Below are 14,740 nucleotides of genomic sequence, written 5' to 3'. Positions count from 1 at the left end.
GAAAAAATTGGAAATGTTGTCTTGGCTCATTGTAAAAGCAAACAAACGAGCCCAAAAGAATACACTGACATAGGAACCAATAACAGTCCATGTAGAAAGGGACTCACGTCCAGCCAGCGGTCCATGAGAGCATCCGCCTCGTCCTCAAATGGGATGATGATGCATTCTGGGATCTGACGCAGATGAGCGTGAAGCTGCCTGCAGACACTGCGGACCTCCTCTATCCGGTCCCCGAGACCATTCAGCTCGGCTTTTGTTTCCTGCACCTGTCAAACCACACACACACACACACACACACACACACCAAAGATTTGGTCTATGTTGACTGACCTTCATTAGTGAGTATAATTAAAAATAAATCCCTGGTGGTGCAGACCGTACCTTGGTGTGCAGTCTCTGCAGATTGTCTTTCCCCATGTAGGAGGCGTGTTCACTGATGATGCTTTCTGCCCTCTGCAGTGTCCCACTCAACGCCCCCCGCATGCTCTGAAACCTCCTCAGCAGCTCTGTTAGGGCGTAACACTGCTCCTGCCTGGATGTGATCCATAACACGACACACACACGCGCCACAACTCAATAGAGCACTCAAATCTGACACATAAGTAAATAGTAAAAGGACTCCAACTGCTCCCTTTACCGTTTGGTTACAGCTTTTGTCGCCTCCTCCCAGGCGTCCTCCACCTCTCTGGTCTGACTCCCATCAGGGCTTCCTGACCGGGAGGGTTCATCTTGTGTGCGCTGCAGCACAGCGAGGTAGCCCGCCAGACGACTTCCCAGCTCTGTCAACGCACGTGTTCTGCAGAAGTAGAAACACTCATCAGTGTCCTGTTAAGTTGTAATTGGTCGTTTTGACTTTGCACATGTACATAGGGAAAGTTTATGCTTTAAATTAATACATATAGCAAGATATTATAACTAGGAAATATTAGGGAGGATATTAATATGTATTAGGAATGTATTATGAAGCATCGGAGAAGGACACTGTATTGACTGTATTGATTGTATTGACTGTATTGATTGCATTAGATGATTGATGTTAATGGCAGAAGTAGTGTTTATAATTATATGAGTGTTTATAATTATATGTATGCCGCATGAGAATGGAAGTTAGTTTATTGTTTCAATGTTGTCACATGTACTGGCGGTCGGTTGAAGTCCGTGACGTCGCTTGGATCCGAAGAACGACGTGTGGGACTTTTATTGTGAAAGGGGACTTTCTTCACACAACTGACCGGAAGTAATATTGGTCGCGGGATCATGACGTTTGACCCGGCTATTTTATTACCTGTTTATTACCTGGCCGTAAGCCAACAGAAGTATAGCATGCTGAACTGACCAATGGAACTAACTTTTAAGATTAAGAGGTTGTTTGCCGTTACTAATAAATGCGCGTGTAAAGGGTGAGTTCGTTCTCTAGACGGTCGGAAGGTTAGAAGACAGCTCCCTATCTGCTACTTTGCTTTTAGTCTGTGGCGTAATATTCCGGTCGGCCATACAATCGTAGCTTCGGTTTACTGCTTAGACTTCTCACCATTCAATATTTTTTTAACTTATCCATCGCATTCAGATCCTCATTTCCCATCGAGCACGAGACCTCCAGTTTGAATACTATAATAGTCCCTTGTGTTTCACTTTTGATAGGAAGTACTTGAAAACTAAAATAATATGCTAAAACTAAACTAAAATAATATACTAAAATAGTAAAATAATAATATGAATTAATCTTTAAGCATCTTGCAATAAGCAGATACATAAATATATATTTTGTATATATCTACACAACTTTTTTTGCTTAAATTCCTCCCTGACATATTTTAACAGGCTCCTTCTTCTCAACCTGACACAATGACCCGATTCAATATTCCTCCTTCTCGCCTTCGGCTGTCAATATATGACCATTCAATGTTTAACCCTGTTTTATTATTACTAACATATTTTTATTTTACCCTTGAGGTCAATATGACCCCCAGCTATTAAAACTTCCAAAATTATTTTAATATTTATTGTTTTTTCCAAGTGTGTGTGAGGTACTTTATGTTTGTTTGTTGACTAAAGAACAACACCATATAACATTGAATCGGGTCAAATTGACCCGAAGGCGACAGGAGGGTTAAATATTGAATCGGGTCAAAATGACCCGAAGGCAACACAAGGGTTAAATTAAGAGAGGAATCATAATGCATATGATGGACTGAAGTCCAACCGAACACCAAGACTTATATGTGTTGGGCCCAGAGCAGTGTTGTACCTGTGCTGCAGAGCCGGCAGGGTGGGCTCCTGTAACCTCAGCCGCTCAGCTGCTTCCCTTATCTCCTTTAGGGTGCCAAGCAAGGCAACTCTCCTCTGGACAAAAGTCCCCTTCTCTTCTCCCTCTTCCTTAACCTGGCTGCTGCTCCCTCCTCTTCTCTGGTCCTCAGCTCTGAAGACCTCCCCTTCAGACTTCCGTGTGAAAGCTTTGTGCTCTTCCTCCCTTTGTGACTTCATATCATCATCTCCTCGCAGCCTTCTCCTTTTGGCCACCAACGCCACCTCCTCTTCCATCGGGGTGGGATACCGCGGTGCTCCCCCCTGATGTGTTGAATCCACCCCAGTGTCTGTCTGACGTATCTCTAGAGGATTCAACTCCTGGATTTGCTCCCTTGCCATTGGAAATAACTTCTTCACTTCTTCATCTACGTTCGCAGCTTGCTGTGACAATGATGTCACAACATCGCGGCACATCACTGTTACACCATCCATGGTCAGAGTCATCCCTGCGGCCTTTAAAGTGCTGTCAACGCTCTCGGATTGTTTTACGGCGGCCGGCAGCCTCTGAGCTCTCTGCCGCGCTGCTGCCTGCCAGCAGTGTGTCTCTTGCTCCCAATCCGCCTCATTTGGCGGTCTGTTGGGGTCCTGGTGTGCCAGCAGGTTTGGGATCTCGGCCTTGACTTCCCTCACTGTGGCCAGGAAGTGATCCAGAGCCTGGACAGCTGATTGAACTTTGTCCAGCCGCTGTCTGAGCTGCTCAAGATGATGGACACTGTTGTGGAAAGCCTGGCAGAGGGATGAAGGGCTTGTGGCTTCGGGCCCCCGTGTTTCCTCTTCGGTGCCTCGCTCTGATAACTTTCTCATTTCAGACCGCAGTCTGTCATCCATCTCCTGGGTCATTCAAGAGGGATTGATGATTAAGTTTCCATATTTCACTCTCTAAATTGAAGTGGTAATTATTTGAAAAAATGCATAGATGTACCTTTAAGCCTGATATCAGTCTGGAATCAGCCACGGTGGAGGAGGAGATGTCCACAGGCTCTCTGATGATCCGGTCCAGTTGTTCTGTGATCGTTACCATCAGGTCAGCAGTAATCTTCAGAGACGTCATCCTGACACAAACCAAAGTAAATCACGAGGGGGGGGTTTATATCTACAGTACTAAAATATATGGTTAATTGTTAACTCCATCTGCTGATAAAGATCATTTTATATAATTGAAAGCTCTAGAACAACTAGTAAATGGACCTTGAGGTGAGAAAAAGCTGTTTCAAGGTCAAGAACATACTTTGATACTCAACTTTTGACGCAACATTGATGACAAGTGCTTAAAGTGCTCACAGAAAGTTTCACATTTTCGATTCCATGAACAATGGGCAAACTTCATTTGTTTATGAAGATGATGTGAAAGGATTGAAAGTTCCCAATCAGCTACGAAATAGACCTCAAGCTGTGATGTCATTCTATGCCACATTTACAGTCCTTGAGAAAATATAATTTGCAGTGATGTTTTTAATACAAGAAAAGTTAATACAATGATAAATATCTGAATGGTTTAATTACTAAAAAAACAACGATCCTGTTATTATTATTATCATCATTGTCATCATCATTGATCTGAGACCTGCTCTGGAGGCTCATCTGTTGTCCTCTCCACTGCTGAGTCAGCTGCTCGTAGTCTCTTTCCACATCACCCTGATCTTCCCTGGTCATCTGATGGGAGAACTGGGATCGCTGAGTAAACTGGAGCTCATACTCCAGCCAGAGTGCCTCTGTCTCCTGTTTTAGAGTCTGTTGAGGAGAAACATATTAACAAAGCAATCAAAGTAACAATTTCATATTGTGAAGTTTGACCTTTGAACTGCTCAGCATTTTGATTTTAAGATTGTAGAAATGCTCCAAAATGCAGAGAAGCACACGTGATAAACGGCTTTATGAGTATGACTTGAAAGTGTGAAAGGTATCAAACAATATGAATATGCTTATAAAGTGGTGCTTTAACGTGCCTGTAGTTGCTTCTTTTGGTTCTGCAGGCTGGAGATGGTGACGGTGTCTGAAAGAAACTGCTTGTTCTTCTGGAGTTGAAACTGGAATACCAAGCAGGCCTTTCTGTACCTACAGGGACATATTTACACATTGTTTAATATTTACACATTGTTTAATATGACATTCTTCATGGGAACAAAGTCTGTGACAGCAAGTTCATCTCATTTCATTTTTCCTTCACTCGGGTAATTATGTGGTTGAACTTAGGCAATATAGGTAATAAGCGTCTTTGTGTATTTCGAAAAGCGCTATATAAAGTTTGAATTATTATTATTAAAATACAGGAAATTCCCAATAAATTGTAAACATTTCTTTAAAAGATATAGAAATAATACATTTTAATTATGGGTTATGTTCTATTGCAATCATCTGTCAGATGTAACTCCAGTCCACATGTTGATTGTCCTCCAAACATAAACAATGTAAGAACTGAGAAATGAACCCATACCGTTCCAGTACTTCCTGTTTGGAGGAGTGCTCTTCCTGTGGGGGCAGCTGACGCTGGGATGACGGTCCACTCGGCCTCCTGCTTGGTGTCCACAGTGTTTCCCCTGACAACCAGCTGGGAGAGAGTCGCATAGAGACAGTCCAGTGAAGAAAAGAGCAAGAGATGCAACAGCGATCAAAGCGATCCAATGACTGGGGATTAGAGCCCTGCAGCTGGTGCTGTGTGCTGCACAGGTCAGTCTTAGCCAATCACACTGCTGAGCTTTTTCTGACCAGGAAGGCTTAAGGAAACCAACTTCAAATGCAATGTACAAAGTCAATAAGATTATTTAGAGTAATTAACATGTGCAACGTATAGCATTTAATTTTAAACTTTGTGTTAATGTTTTGCTAGAATGGTTCCTGCAAAACCTCATATTTTAAATTATGTAAATGAAAATGAAGGAAAATGCACATTTTCTCAAGTGAGGTTTCGATTTGCAGATAGGAATCAATCATGAATTTACAAGGCAGACTGAGTAGTATTTTCCCTGAAAACAATATGTAGAAGCATATAAAATTCAATCACCATTATGATTATGGCCCATATTTAAGTATCTGTAACTGTATCTTTTCATGTTGCTGTGCTCGGGTGGCCACGGCTCCTGTATAACGCAAATAGCACAAAGCTCATTCCAAGACGAGCGTGACTCTGGGGTTGGCTGTCACCCGCCGACAAGCACATTAAAAGTAACCGCGGTCAGGGATCTCACACTTCTGGTGTCATTGAGCCGGGGGGAGGGGCCGACTTTGAATTTCGTAATTTACAAACCAGAAAATCCGACTCCCCTCTTCTTTAGCTCTTTTATTTATTTATTTGTACACTCTTCAGCATTAGCATCCTGAAGAAGACAAAATGTAACATGGATTTCAAATAAAGAGACTGCATTTAAAGTGTTTCTTTGATGCAAAGCATGTCACATGTCGTGTGATTTATTAGTTTGATTTCAACGGACAGGATTGTGTCGCGCCTGACTCGCCCAAATTCTGATCTGCTGTTGAGTACAGAAACTGGTGAACAACGATAGTCACATAAGAAATACCATGCTCTGAGATTGAATACAAAACGTTCATGCATTGTTTACAATATGAAAGAAACTGAATGTGAAGCTTGGAATATAAACATCTTATTAATCAAAGTGAGCCTGGACTACATCTCCAGAAAAGTGGACTGAAAGCACCAGATACTACAAAGAAGCTCTTTATGTTCCTGTCCGCTTGGCATGATGTGTGGGTTTTAAAAGCTAAATATAAGTTGAAGACAATGCAGAGTGTTGTTTCTGGGAGCCAAGCGACCCAGTGCCCCCTCCTACCTGCACGTGAGCCGGGGTCTGCTGGCTCTCTGTGACGTGCAGGAGACGAGCTTTCAGCAGCTGCTCTTGGGCCAGAAAGGAGGGCTTCGGTTTTTCCGCCGACCCGCAGCCTGGACATTGTGGTGGGTCATCCTGGGGTTGCACATGGATGACATCACCACGAGGCCGCACTGACGCAGCACCCCCAGCCACGCTCTGTTGTTGCGAGAGATTGTTGCTGTGCCGTGTGGCGGCCGACACGCCCGTCGCTCCCAGCAAGCTGTTTCCCCGTGGCTGCCGCCCCCTGCTGAGATACATAAGAAAAGGTTTACCAGGGGAGGTCGGGGCCGGTCAGTTAGACACAAGCAGCTCTTCAGGACTCTCGTCAAGATGAATAGACTTGAAGGATTACAGATCATAAACTAGAACGGGCACTCGGTAGAGCGCATACCTTCGCATATCACAAGATTGAGCATTGAATTATGAACATTTTGGCATTAGTTGCATGCCAATTGGATAAAAATTGACCGCACTATGGTAAAAAGAAGATGTTCACCTTTTCATGACCTTGACCTTTGACCCGATCGATCCCGAAATCTAATCAAATGGTCCCCAGATAATAACCAATCATTCCACCAAATTTCATGCGATTCGGTTTCATACTTTTTTAGTTATGCGAGTAACACGCATACAAATAAATAAATAAATACACGGCGATCAAAACATTACCTTCCGCATTTTAAATGCGAAGGTAATAAGCTGTCTGCTTCAGTTCAACAATGCAGTTCAACTTAAATTAGTTTTAAAGCCCTAAATTCTGCCCAACTTTATACAATTAAAATGAAATGTTATGTTTTATTTGTTACCTTCTAATAAGTGGCTCAAACATTGTCCAAATTTCATTTGTCATTTTTAAAAGCTTCCATATGAGAGTAAATTCAGAGATCTGTCAATGATGACAAGGCCCCTGTTCGGTGGAAACAGACACAATATGATCTTCTCAAGTGTAAAACATTTTTCACCAACACAAAATATCTATCATGCAGTTTTCTTCAGGTGTGTAAGATTACTTTTTTGACTTGTTGTGTTCCAGGGAGTAGGTTGACGAATGTCTGTGCTATGAAAAATACGGTAACTACGTTTTCAATACAGACTTTCAATAGAATGATTTGCTTATGAGTTCCCTGTTACACTTGATATTCAGTCATAGGAGTGGCTCGCTTTATCTTTGCTTCAGTGTGAATACATGTTCTTATTTTCTTCCTAAATGCAGTTGCGACTCATATGTTACACCTCATCGTGCATCTCCTGAGCATTTTTCTTACCAGTCAGATGGGAGCACCGTGTCACTGGGTTGTGTTTCCTGGTCTTCATCTGACTCCTTTAGTGTATCTGTTGCTAGGCAGGACTGCCCCGGTGCTAGTGTTTCACACAGCTCCCGGAGGGATTCAACCTCTAAGGATGCAGCTCCATCCACGACGGCCTGGAAGGAGGAATGTGAACTTCTAAGAGACTAAAACCAGGCAGGCAGGTCTCTTTCTAATCTCATTCAGGTCGCCACATCCCACACTCAGAGTTCAATACTATGTTATGGAGTTATGACAAATACCTGTTGCTGTAGCAAAGGGTCAGTCTGCTCATGGGCTTCGTGCAGAGGGTTAGTTTGCTCGACAGAAGAGGAATGCTTTCCCTCTCTGATCTTAGACCACAGGATGGGAACAAAAGCGGCCATTTCTCTGCCTACATCCTGAGTGCACAAACAAGCAGGAACTGAAGTTTTTCTTGAAAATGAGAAAGACAAATGTAAGTGGTGCCAGGTAATCATGGTATATCATAGCTGTTAGAGCTAAAGTTAACCAGTAAAATACTGAATTAATTGTGCTGTTTCGTTAAGATATTGTAAGTAAAACAGTTAATTCTACTATGAGGAACTTCAACTCATTATAATCAGTCTAAATTGAATGCAGATGCATCTTCATGACCTACGTAAATAAACCATCAGCGAGAAGATTGACGATTTCGATTTATAGTTATTCTTAATGCTCGGTGCCACCTGGTCGGATCCTCGTAAAATCAGATGAGATCAAGCAGGTTCACCAGAAACTCCTTCAGCCACGGGCAGACCAAGATCCAGCATGGCCGTCACCTTTGACCTGCAGCCAGACCAGGAGCAGAGCATTGCCTCACTGCTGCTGGAGACCCAGGGCGTATTGGCCCCGCCGGAGGGAAGGGAGGCACGGGACTGTCAGACGCTGCTGGAGTGAAATGAGGTTTCCTAAAGTGGCTCAGAAACACACTCTAGTCCTCAGAGACTGACACAATCAACACAAAAGGAAGTTCCTCGTAGTAGCTTCAAACAAAACCTCACTGGATTTTATTATTTCAATAAAAAAGTTAGAAAACACGCTTATGCGCTTTGAGTTTGATGAGAGGATGCATATCACTCCAACTCTCATTTCTGGGTGTATAACAGTCTTCTGGACTAACCCCCCTTCATACCTCCCACTGCTTTCTGACTGAGGCAGAGAGGAGCATCACGTCCTGGAGTTGAGACCCAGAACAAAAGGCCCCGAAACCCTCAACAGCACCCAGGAACTCATGGAGGATGGCGGGCTGCAGAATCTTTAAAGCTCTCTGCACAGAAAGACAGAAAGATGGACAAACATGCACACGACTGGAAGCTACGCAAAAGCAAAAGACCTTTAAGATCTTGTCCAAATTCTAACATTATATTTTGAGTTTCTAAGGTCTGGATGTTGTAAACATGAAAAGCGTTTGCTCTGTTTTAAAGCATTTGATAAATGAAAGCTGGGTTTACAGTTACTTTAAATGTCTCACACATATTTACAGGTGCAACATGAGATTGTTGTCAAATTCAGTGAAAACACTATTAAAAAAAGTAAATCAAAATTTGAATTTGACACTTTATTTAACATGTAGAGTGATGTCCATAGTTCATATTCTACATCATGTACCTGTTTCCTCTTGGCCTGTGACTCTGACATCTCTTTGCCGCCGAATAACGTGATGGCTTGCTGGATGCGCGCTTGCAGACGAAACCGAGCCTTCTCCAGTCTGCTCCTCGCCATCGACTGGGCTTTTGAGTGAACTTCACTGTGGATCATAACCGGCGGCTGTGGAGATGTTTTAGCACTCCGTACAGTGTTTGGCTGCCCTCTAGGTTTCCATGTACTTGTTTGTGAGGAAGATGAGCTTCCCTCTTCCTCTGGCACTGGACTTGTCACATGTTTAGACAGAACTGGACCTTTTTGATACTTCAGTGCAACGGGAGTTTGCGTCGGAGCGGGCAGAACTTGATCACATCGACTCCTGATTGAAGCGTGACACTTGGAAAGTGACTGAGGCTGGACCACGGGCTCAGGTGCCACTTCTTTTAGAGTTTGAGCAAGAGGAGAGTGAATATGAGGCGGCGGTTCCCTCGATGGCCGGGGCAGCATTTGGATTTCAATGGTGGATTCATCCTGTGTGTTCACGTGCTGGTGTTCAGGCCAACCGCGAACAGCTCTCGCCCTCTGTTGAGGCGTCTCAGATGAAGTCTCAGGTGGAACCAGATTTGGGTCCTGGCTGAGCATAACATTCCCAATCTGCTCTACCAGTTTGGTTTTGGCCACAACAAATAGCCCTGCCTCTGGCTGTCTCTGCGTCTGATGGGCTGTGTGGACGTGTTGCAGAACCCCAAGGGAACTAAACATGCCAAGAATCTCCTACGAAAACATCAAAATGCATACATGAAGACATGAGTGACTGTTGAAGAACTGAAATCTATCATACATCGACTTATCTCACCTGGCAGTGGGAGACGGCGTCGGAGATCCTGTGCCGCGTGCCGGAGGTGCCGAGGTGCTTCAGAGGAGAGGTTTTCTGTACTCGAGCCACAAGCTCCTGCAGATCTCGGCCCTCAGATGCAACCTGGTTCTGCAGCTGCACACCTCGAGGGATCAGCACCTAGAGAGGATTGGAGAGCAAACATTGCTTTACCCATACTCAACCAAACATTAGCATAGTTTTAAAACTTTAGAGGACAGTTTTATGCTTTATGTTTGACCCAAAGTCACACCAAAGGCAGGCTCGAGTGCCCAATGGCCTCAACCTAAGTTACTCAAATCCAGTTTTGTATAGTCAACTGAAATATCATGGGAAACGGTGTCACACGACTACATTACCCACACCATTTACAAAAAAATTACCGGGAAAAACAACGTGGAAACACAACAACAATGAGCCCCTGAGATCAAACATAAGGGAATAAAGTGAGAGAATGACCATGACAAACCCTGGGGCGTATATCACCAAATTTACAACAGCGTTGACACCATTTACTTTTGCTAAAGTCAGTTTCACAAATCAAAACAAGTACCATGATTGGCTATGTAAACAACCTGTATGTAAGATATGAAAGTGCACAACGTTTTAGTTTGCTGACCTTGGCTGCAGATTCCAATGCAGAGCGTCCTCGGTGCCTGTTCTCCCTTAGGTGCTGGTAGCAGTCCGTGGCCTCTGTGCTCCAGTGGTCCAGCTCAGCTAGCCGGCCCTCCAGCCTGGACGCAGCCCGCTGCAGCTCTCCACAGGCCCTCCCTGCCTCGTCAAGCATCTGTCATGCAGATGCAAGGAGTCAGAGCTGAACCCTTCGGTTGTCATACAACAACATAGGAGAGCAGCACCATGTGAACCAGATCATACATCCACAACAGACCGTATGACAAGGTCGTATTTCTAACTTCAGTGTGTCCTCTTTGGAGTTCTATATGAACATTGGACAGCTCCATAATGGGTGAAGATGAGAACTGGAAGAAGGAATGAGGCCTGTTCGAATGTATCAGTCAGTCAAGAGAGTGTTGGCAGCAGGGTACCTGGGGGAGATTCTGCTGGAGGTTCTCCGTGTTGCTTGTTTGAAAGTGTGGGGATGGACTGAGAGATGAAAGATCCATCTCGGTCATCTTTTTACTCAGTACCTGATAGAAAGTACAGGAAGCAAAAAGAAAAAAGAGAGTCTAGCCAGGGCATGGAGAGTTTTAAAAGGCATGCCTGTATCTTGCTGCTGATTCTTATCAGCTCATCAGTTAGTTTATTTGTAGATTTGCCAACCTGTAGTTTCTGCCTGTTCGCCTTCAGTGGGACTGAGGCCACCTCTAGAGGCTGCCTCAGCAGTCTGCTGGCCTCCTGGGTCAGTGAATGCACCATCTGAAGATGCAGGGGACCAACACTGGGCTCCAATGATACTTCCTAAGAAAGAAACATTAAAAATGTTCATGACTAGTAGTGTTGGGGAGATTCTGGTTACATGTACAGAGTAAAGGAATTCAATTACAAAATAGATACATATATATTTAATGAAATTAGAATTGCTAACAGTTAAAATCCTTTTGTTTTAATTGAATCTTAACTGCCCCTCCTGTGTGGAAAGATCAGTGAGAACATGCATACTTACAAACTTCGTCCTCTTCATGCATTCAGCCCACTTCATGTTGACCTTGCTGAGTTGCTCGGCCAGAGCTCGGCTGGTTGAAGGTTCTGTCACTTCGATGAGGACGTTCCCCGCCTCGTTCAACTTGGCCTGACATGACGTCATCTCACTCATGTCCTACGATGACCAAACCACATCCATCATGATTGGCTACTGCAGCTTGCAATCATTGGGCTTCCTAACGAGTCTCGTGAAAGCCGGTCCTATGGAGTCAAAAAGCAATCTCTTTGAGTTATTCGTTGATATAATTGGAGGCAAGAGGTTACCTGTGTCCCCACAGGAGGAGACTGTGCGTGTGAAGGTATCTTCTGGGCCAGCCATGTCTGGAGGGACGTCAGGCACTGGTTGTAAGTTCCCCAAGCAGACAGCGCTCTCTCCATCATCCCTCTCACGGCCGTCACGGCCTGTGTGGCCAGCTCAGCTTCACTTTCTGCTTCCTTCACCTGACGAGTAACACGCTGGGAATCTTCACCTGAGTGGGGAGTGAGGAGTGTGTGGAGGTTCACATCTTGCCTTTTAAAAATAAAAATCGACAGAGTTCTCTACACATCAAAGATCAAGCTAGGATTTCATGCTTCTGGACTTATAGACATCCACTCATCTCATACCCAGTGCTGCCTTGCTGGTGTAAGTATTGGCCTTCTCCTTCAGGTTTTGGAGGGCGTCCATTAGAGTTAAAAGCAGGTAATGACGCTCCACCGTTTCCTAGACAACAAACCAACAGAACTTACTATATGATTACATTTTTTTAAACTAAATACTAAGAGTTTATTATTTTTTTCCCCCCAAGTGCTTTGAGAGTTAGTTTGACATTATGCTCTTCCTAGTTATCTCTACATAAGGCGTCTCACAGCAGTTTCTGGAACTGATGCAACCAGTTTTATGTCCTGCTCTTCCAGATACGTACATGCCAGTCCTGCAGAAGCAGAAGCAATGTCTCCTGAGATCCGTAGGGAGCTTTCCAGGTCAAAAGTTTGGCACTGATGCGGCCCAAGAGATCCAGTACAGTGTGACGGTTTTCCCGGTATTCCAACTTGATCCCTTGATACTTGGCTGTGACTCGGATATCAGTCAAGCTGTTTTCAAATACAGGTGGTAAACTACTATTTCATTTTCAAATTGGAACCGAACTGCGGATAATGTACGGTAGACAGAAGGGATACGTGTTGTCTTTCAAGGTCCATGTGGGGATATAGATGTTGAAAAATAATCAGTAATAACAGAAGTTGACCAAATATGTCACGCACCGTCTTTTTATCTCATCAAACTTTACAAGGGGCACGAGTAGGTTTCCGAGGTCATCCATGTTGTGGAAGGTATCAAGGATGTTGACGAAGTGGCTCATCTCCTTAATTAAAGTCTGAAGAAAACAGCAAACAAAGTTATCAGAAGTTTCATGTCATGTCGTCTGTTCATGTCCACAACCGACACATTGTGGTCTCACAGCTGCTTCAGGCTTTCAGAACACTAGAACATCTTAATTGTTTCATATTTGAGAACAAAACGGTTAAAATCTGTCCTGCAGCTTCAAAAGTAAAATAACCTTGTGTGTGTCTTGTTGCTCTCTCGCTTCTTTCGCAGCATCTGCGTGATCTTTCACTCCTCCTCCCTCTTCCGTGAGCGCTGCCTCGGCACGCTGCAGCCACACGACGACTGAGTCCAGAGGACGAGGAAGGCTCGAGTCAAGGTCTACTTTACAACGTTGCAGCTGGGGGAGGACACACACACACACACACAACCGGGTATCAGGATAAAACCGAGCAAATGTAATGTAGTTGTTCACTCACAAATCCCATATTGCATTATGCTAAATACAAAATAAAAAAGAAACCACAGGGTGCCATAAGGAAGTATGGATTTCTTCACCTCCTTTTCCAGACGATCCCACGCCGTTCTGAGAGCACATTGCTCGAGGCTCAGCTCGGGGCGGCGTCTGATGGCAGCAAGGAGGGTCAACACTGGTCTCCTTTGCTCCGTGAAGGAGCCTCCGAGGTTCTGAAACACCTGTCGAACAGATCAAGGTCAGACGTATGGTCGCTGCGCAGGAATACAAAATAATACACACGATGTTTTATCCTTTCGGCTCTCGTTCTTTGTGCTTACATGATATTTGTCTGCGAAGCTTGATTCCTCTGTTGCCATGCGTGCCTCTGACAGCTCTTGGTAGACTTGCTGCAGCCAGGAAGTGACCTCTAGTGCTCGCTCACATGAAGAGACCTATGTTTTCAAGATGTGAACCATCAGTAACTACCTTTCTGTGGGAACCCAGGGGAAAATCTATTTTGTAGCTGCAGAATTCGTGGACACATAAAAGAAGTATGGACCACATTCATATAGATCTGACAGTTAACCTCCAGCAATGGTGTGTTACCCCTGGAAACGGCAGCAGAAACTTCAGAGTAGTCTTGTGCAGGAGAATCCATGCATCTCATAACAGCTGTCAGTATAATTTGTATCATCAATGCAAAGTACAGTGAGAGAAAGAAAAGATCTGAAGACTGACAAATATTAACTGACGGACTTCTTTGCTTGGTGGATAAGCTACCTGACGTAGTGGTGAGACAGCGAGTGCTGGAGTGAAGTGAGCGGGCAAGTTCACAGGTGAGAGAGGAAAGGGCTGGACCAGAGGAAACAGCTACACCACCATCACCAGAAGAGAACAAGGAACAGAATGAACACCCCTCAGGTTCATGCGAGAGAGTGTGGGTTCAAGTTTGAAAGTATGAAACGGAGAACCAGTACGATGCGGTTACTCAAGCTTAAGAGGGAAGATGTCCAAGTGACAGTGCCTACCTGCAGATGGTCATCGGGTGCTGGCATGTCGTTAGAGTACTGAAGAAACTGGGCCACATACGTCATAATGGACTTCTCATCAGGGTCTTTCACATCAACATCTGAGGTGCAGGTCAACACACAGAACGGCTTTATGATGCAACTCAACCGTCATTGTATAGGATGTTTTCATCAATAACACTCAGCACAACTTTAGGTTTGTTCTTTAAATATCTAATATATTAAAATATATTACACTTTTGCTCTGTGCTTTCTTCGAGCCGTCAATTTGATAATTCTATCTGATTCCACTGCAGCCAGAGGTTACACCTTCTTTGTGGAAAAAAGCAAGTCACACAGTTATTATCTGTGGTAAAAATGGGTGAACAAAGTAATATTAATTGAAAATATC

The 14,740-nt window shown here is 44.1% G+C and overlaps 1 protein-coding gene across 1 annotated transcript in view; it reads right to left on the bottom strand.

Annotated features, from left to right (window-relative positions):
* LOC130202391 (nesprin-2) overlaps positions 1-14,740 on the bottom strand; it is an 83,236-nt gene that overhangs the window by 63,299 nt on the left and 5,197 nt on the right. The window contains 28 exon segments of the mRNA XM_056427895.1: positions 108-266; positions 382-532; positions 638-796; positions 2,249-3,138; positions 3,230-3,359; positions 3,872-4,038; positions 4,254-4,362; positions 4,742-4,783; positions 4,785-4,855; positions 6,093-6,375; positions 7,397-7,554; positions 7,681-7,818; positions 8,571-8,705; positions 9,047-9,796; positions 9,879-10,037; positions 10,516-10,683; positions 10,943-11,044; positions 11,178-11,315; positions 11,521-11,673; positions 11,823-12,028; positions 12,165-12,261; positions 12,464-12,632; positions 12,804-12,916; positions 13,100-13,264; positions 13,423-13,560; positions 13,660-13,773; positions 14,102-14,191; positions 14,350-14,450. Coding sequence (XP_056283870.1) covers positions 108-266; positions 382-532; positions 638-796; positions 2,249-3,138; positions 3,230-3,359; positions 3,872-4,038; positions 4,254-4,362; positions 4,742-4,783; positions 4,785-4,855; positions 6,093-6,375; positions 7,397-7,554; positions 7,681-7,818; positions 8,571-8,705; positions 9,047-9,796; positions 9,879-10,037; positions 10,516-10,683; positions 10,943-11,044; positions 11,178-11,315; positions 11,521-11,673; positions 11,823-12,028; positions 12,165-12,261; positions 12,464-12,632; positions 12,804-12,916; positions 13,100-13,264; positions 13,423-13,560; positions 13,660-13,773; positions 14,102-14,191; positions 14,350-14,450 — 5,255 coding nt within the window.

Source organism: Pseudoliparis swirei, chromosome 12, assembly GCF_029220125.1.
Source record: "Pseudoliparis swirei isolate HS2019 ecotype Mariana Trench chromosome 12, NWPU_hadal_v1, whole genome shotgun sequence".
NCBI classification, from domain to species: domain Eukaryota; kingdom Metazoa; phylum Chordata; class Actinopteri; order Perciformes; family Liparidae; genus Pseudoliparis; species Pseudoliparis swirei.
This window is presented reverse-complemented; position numbering and strand designations above follow the sequence as displayed.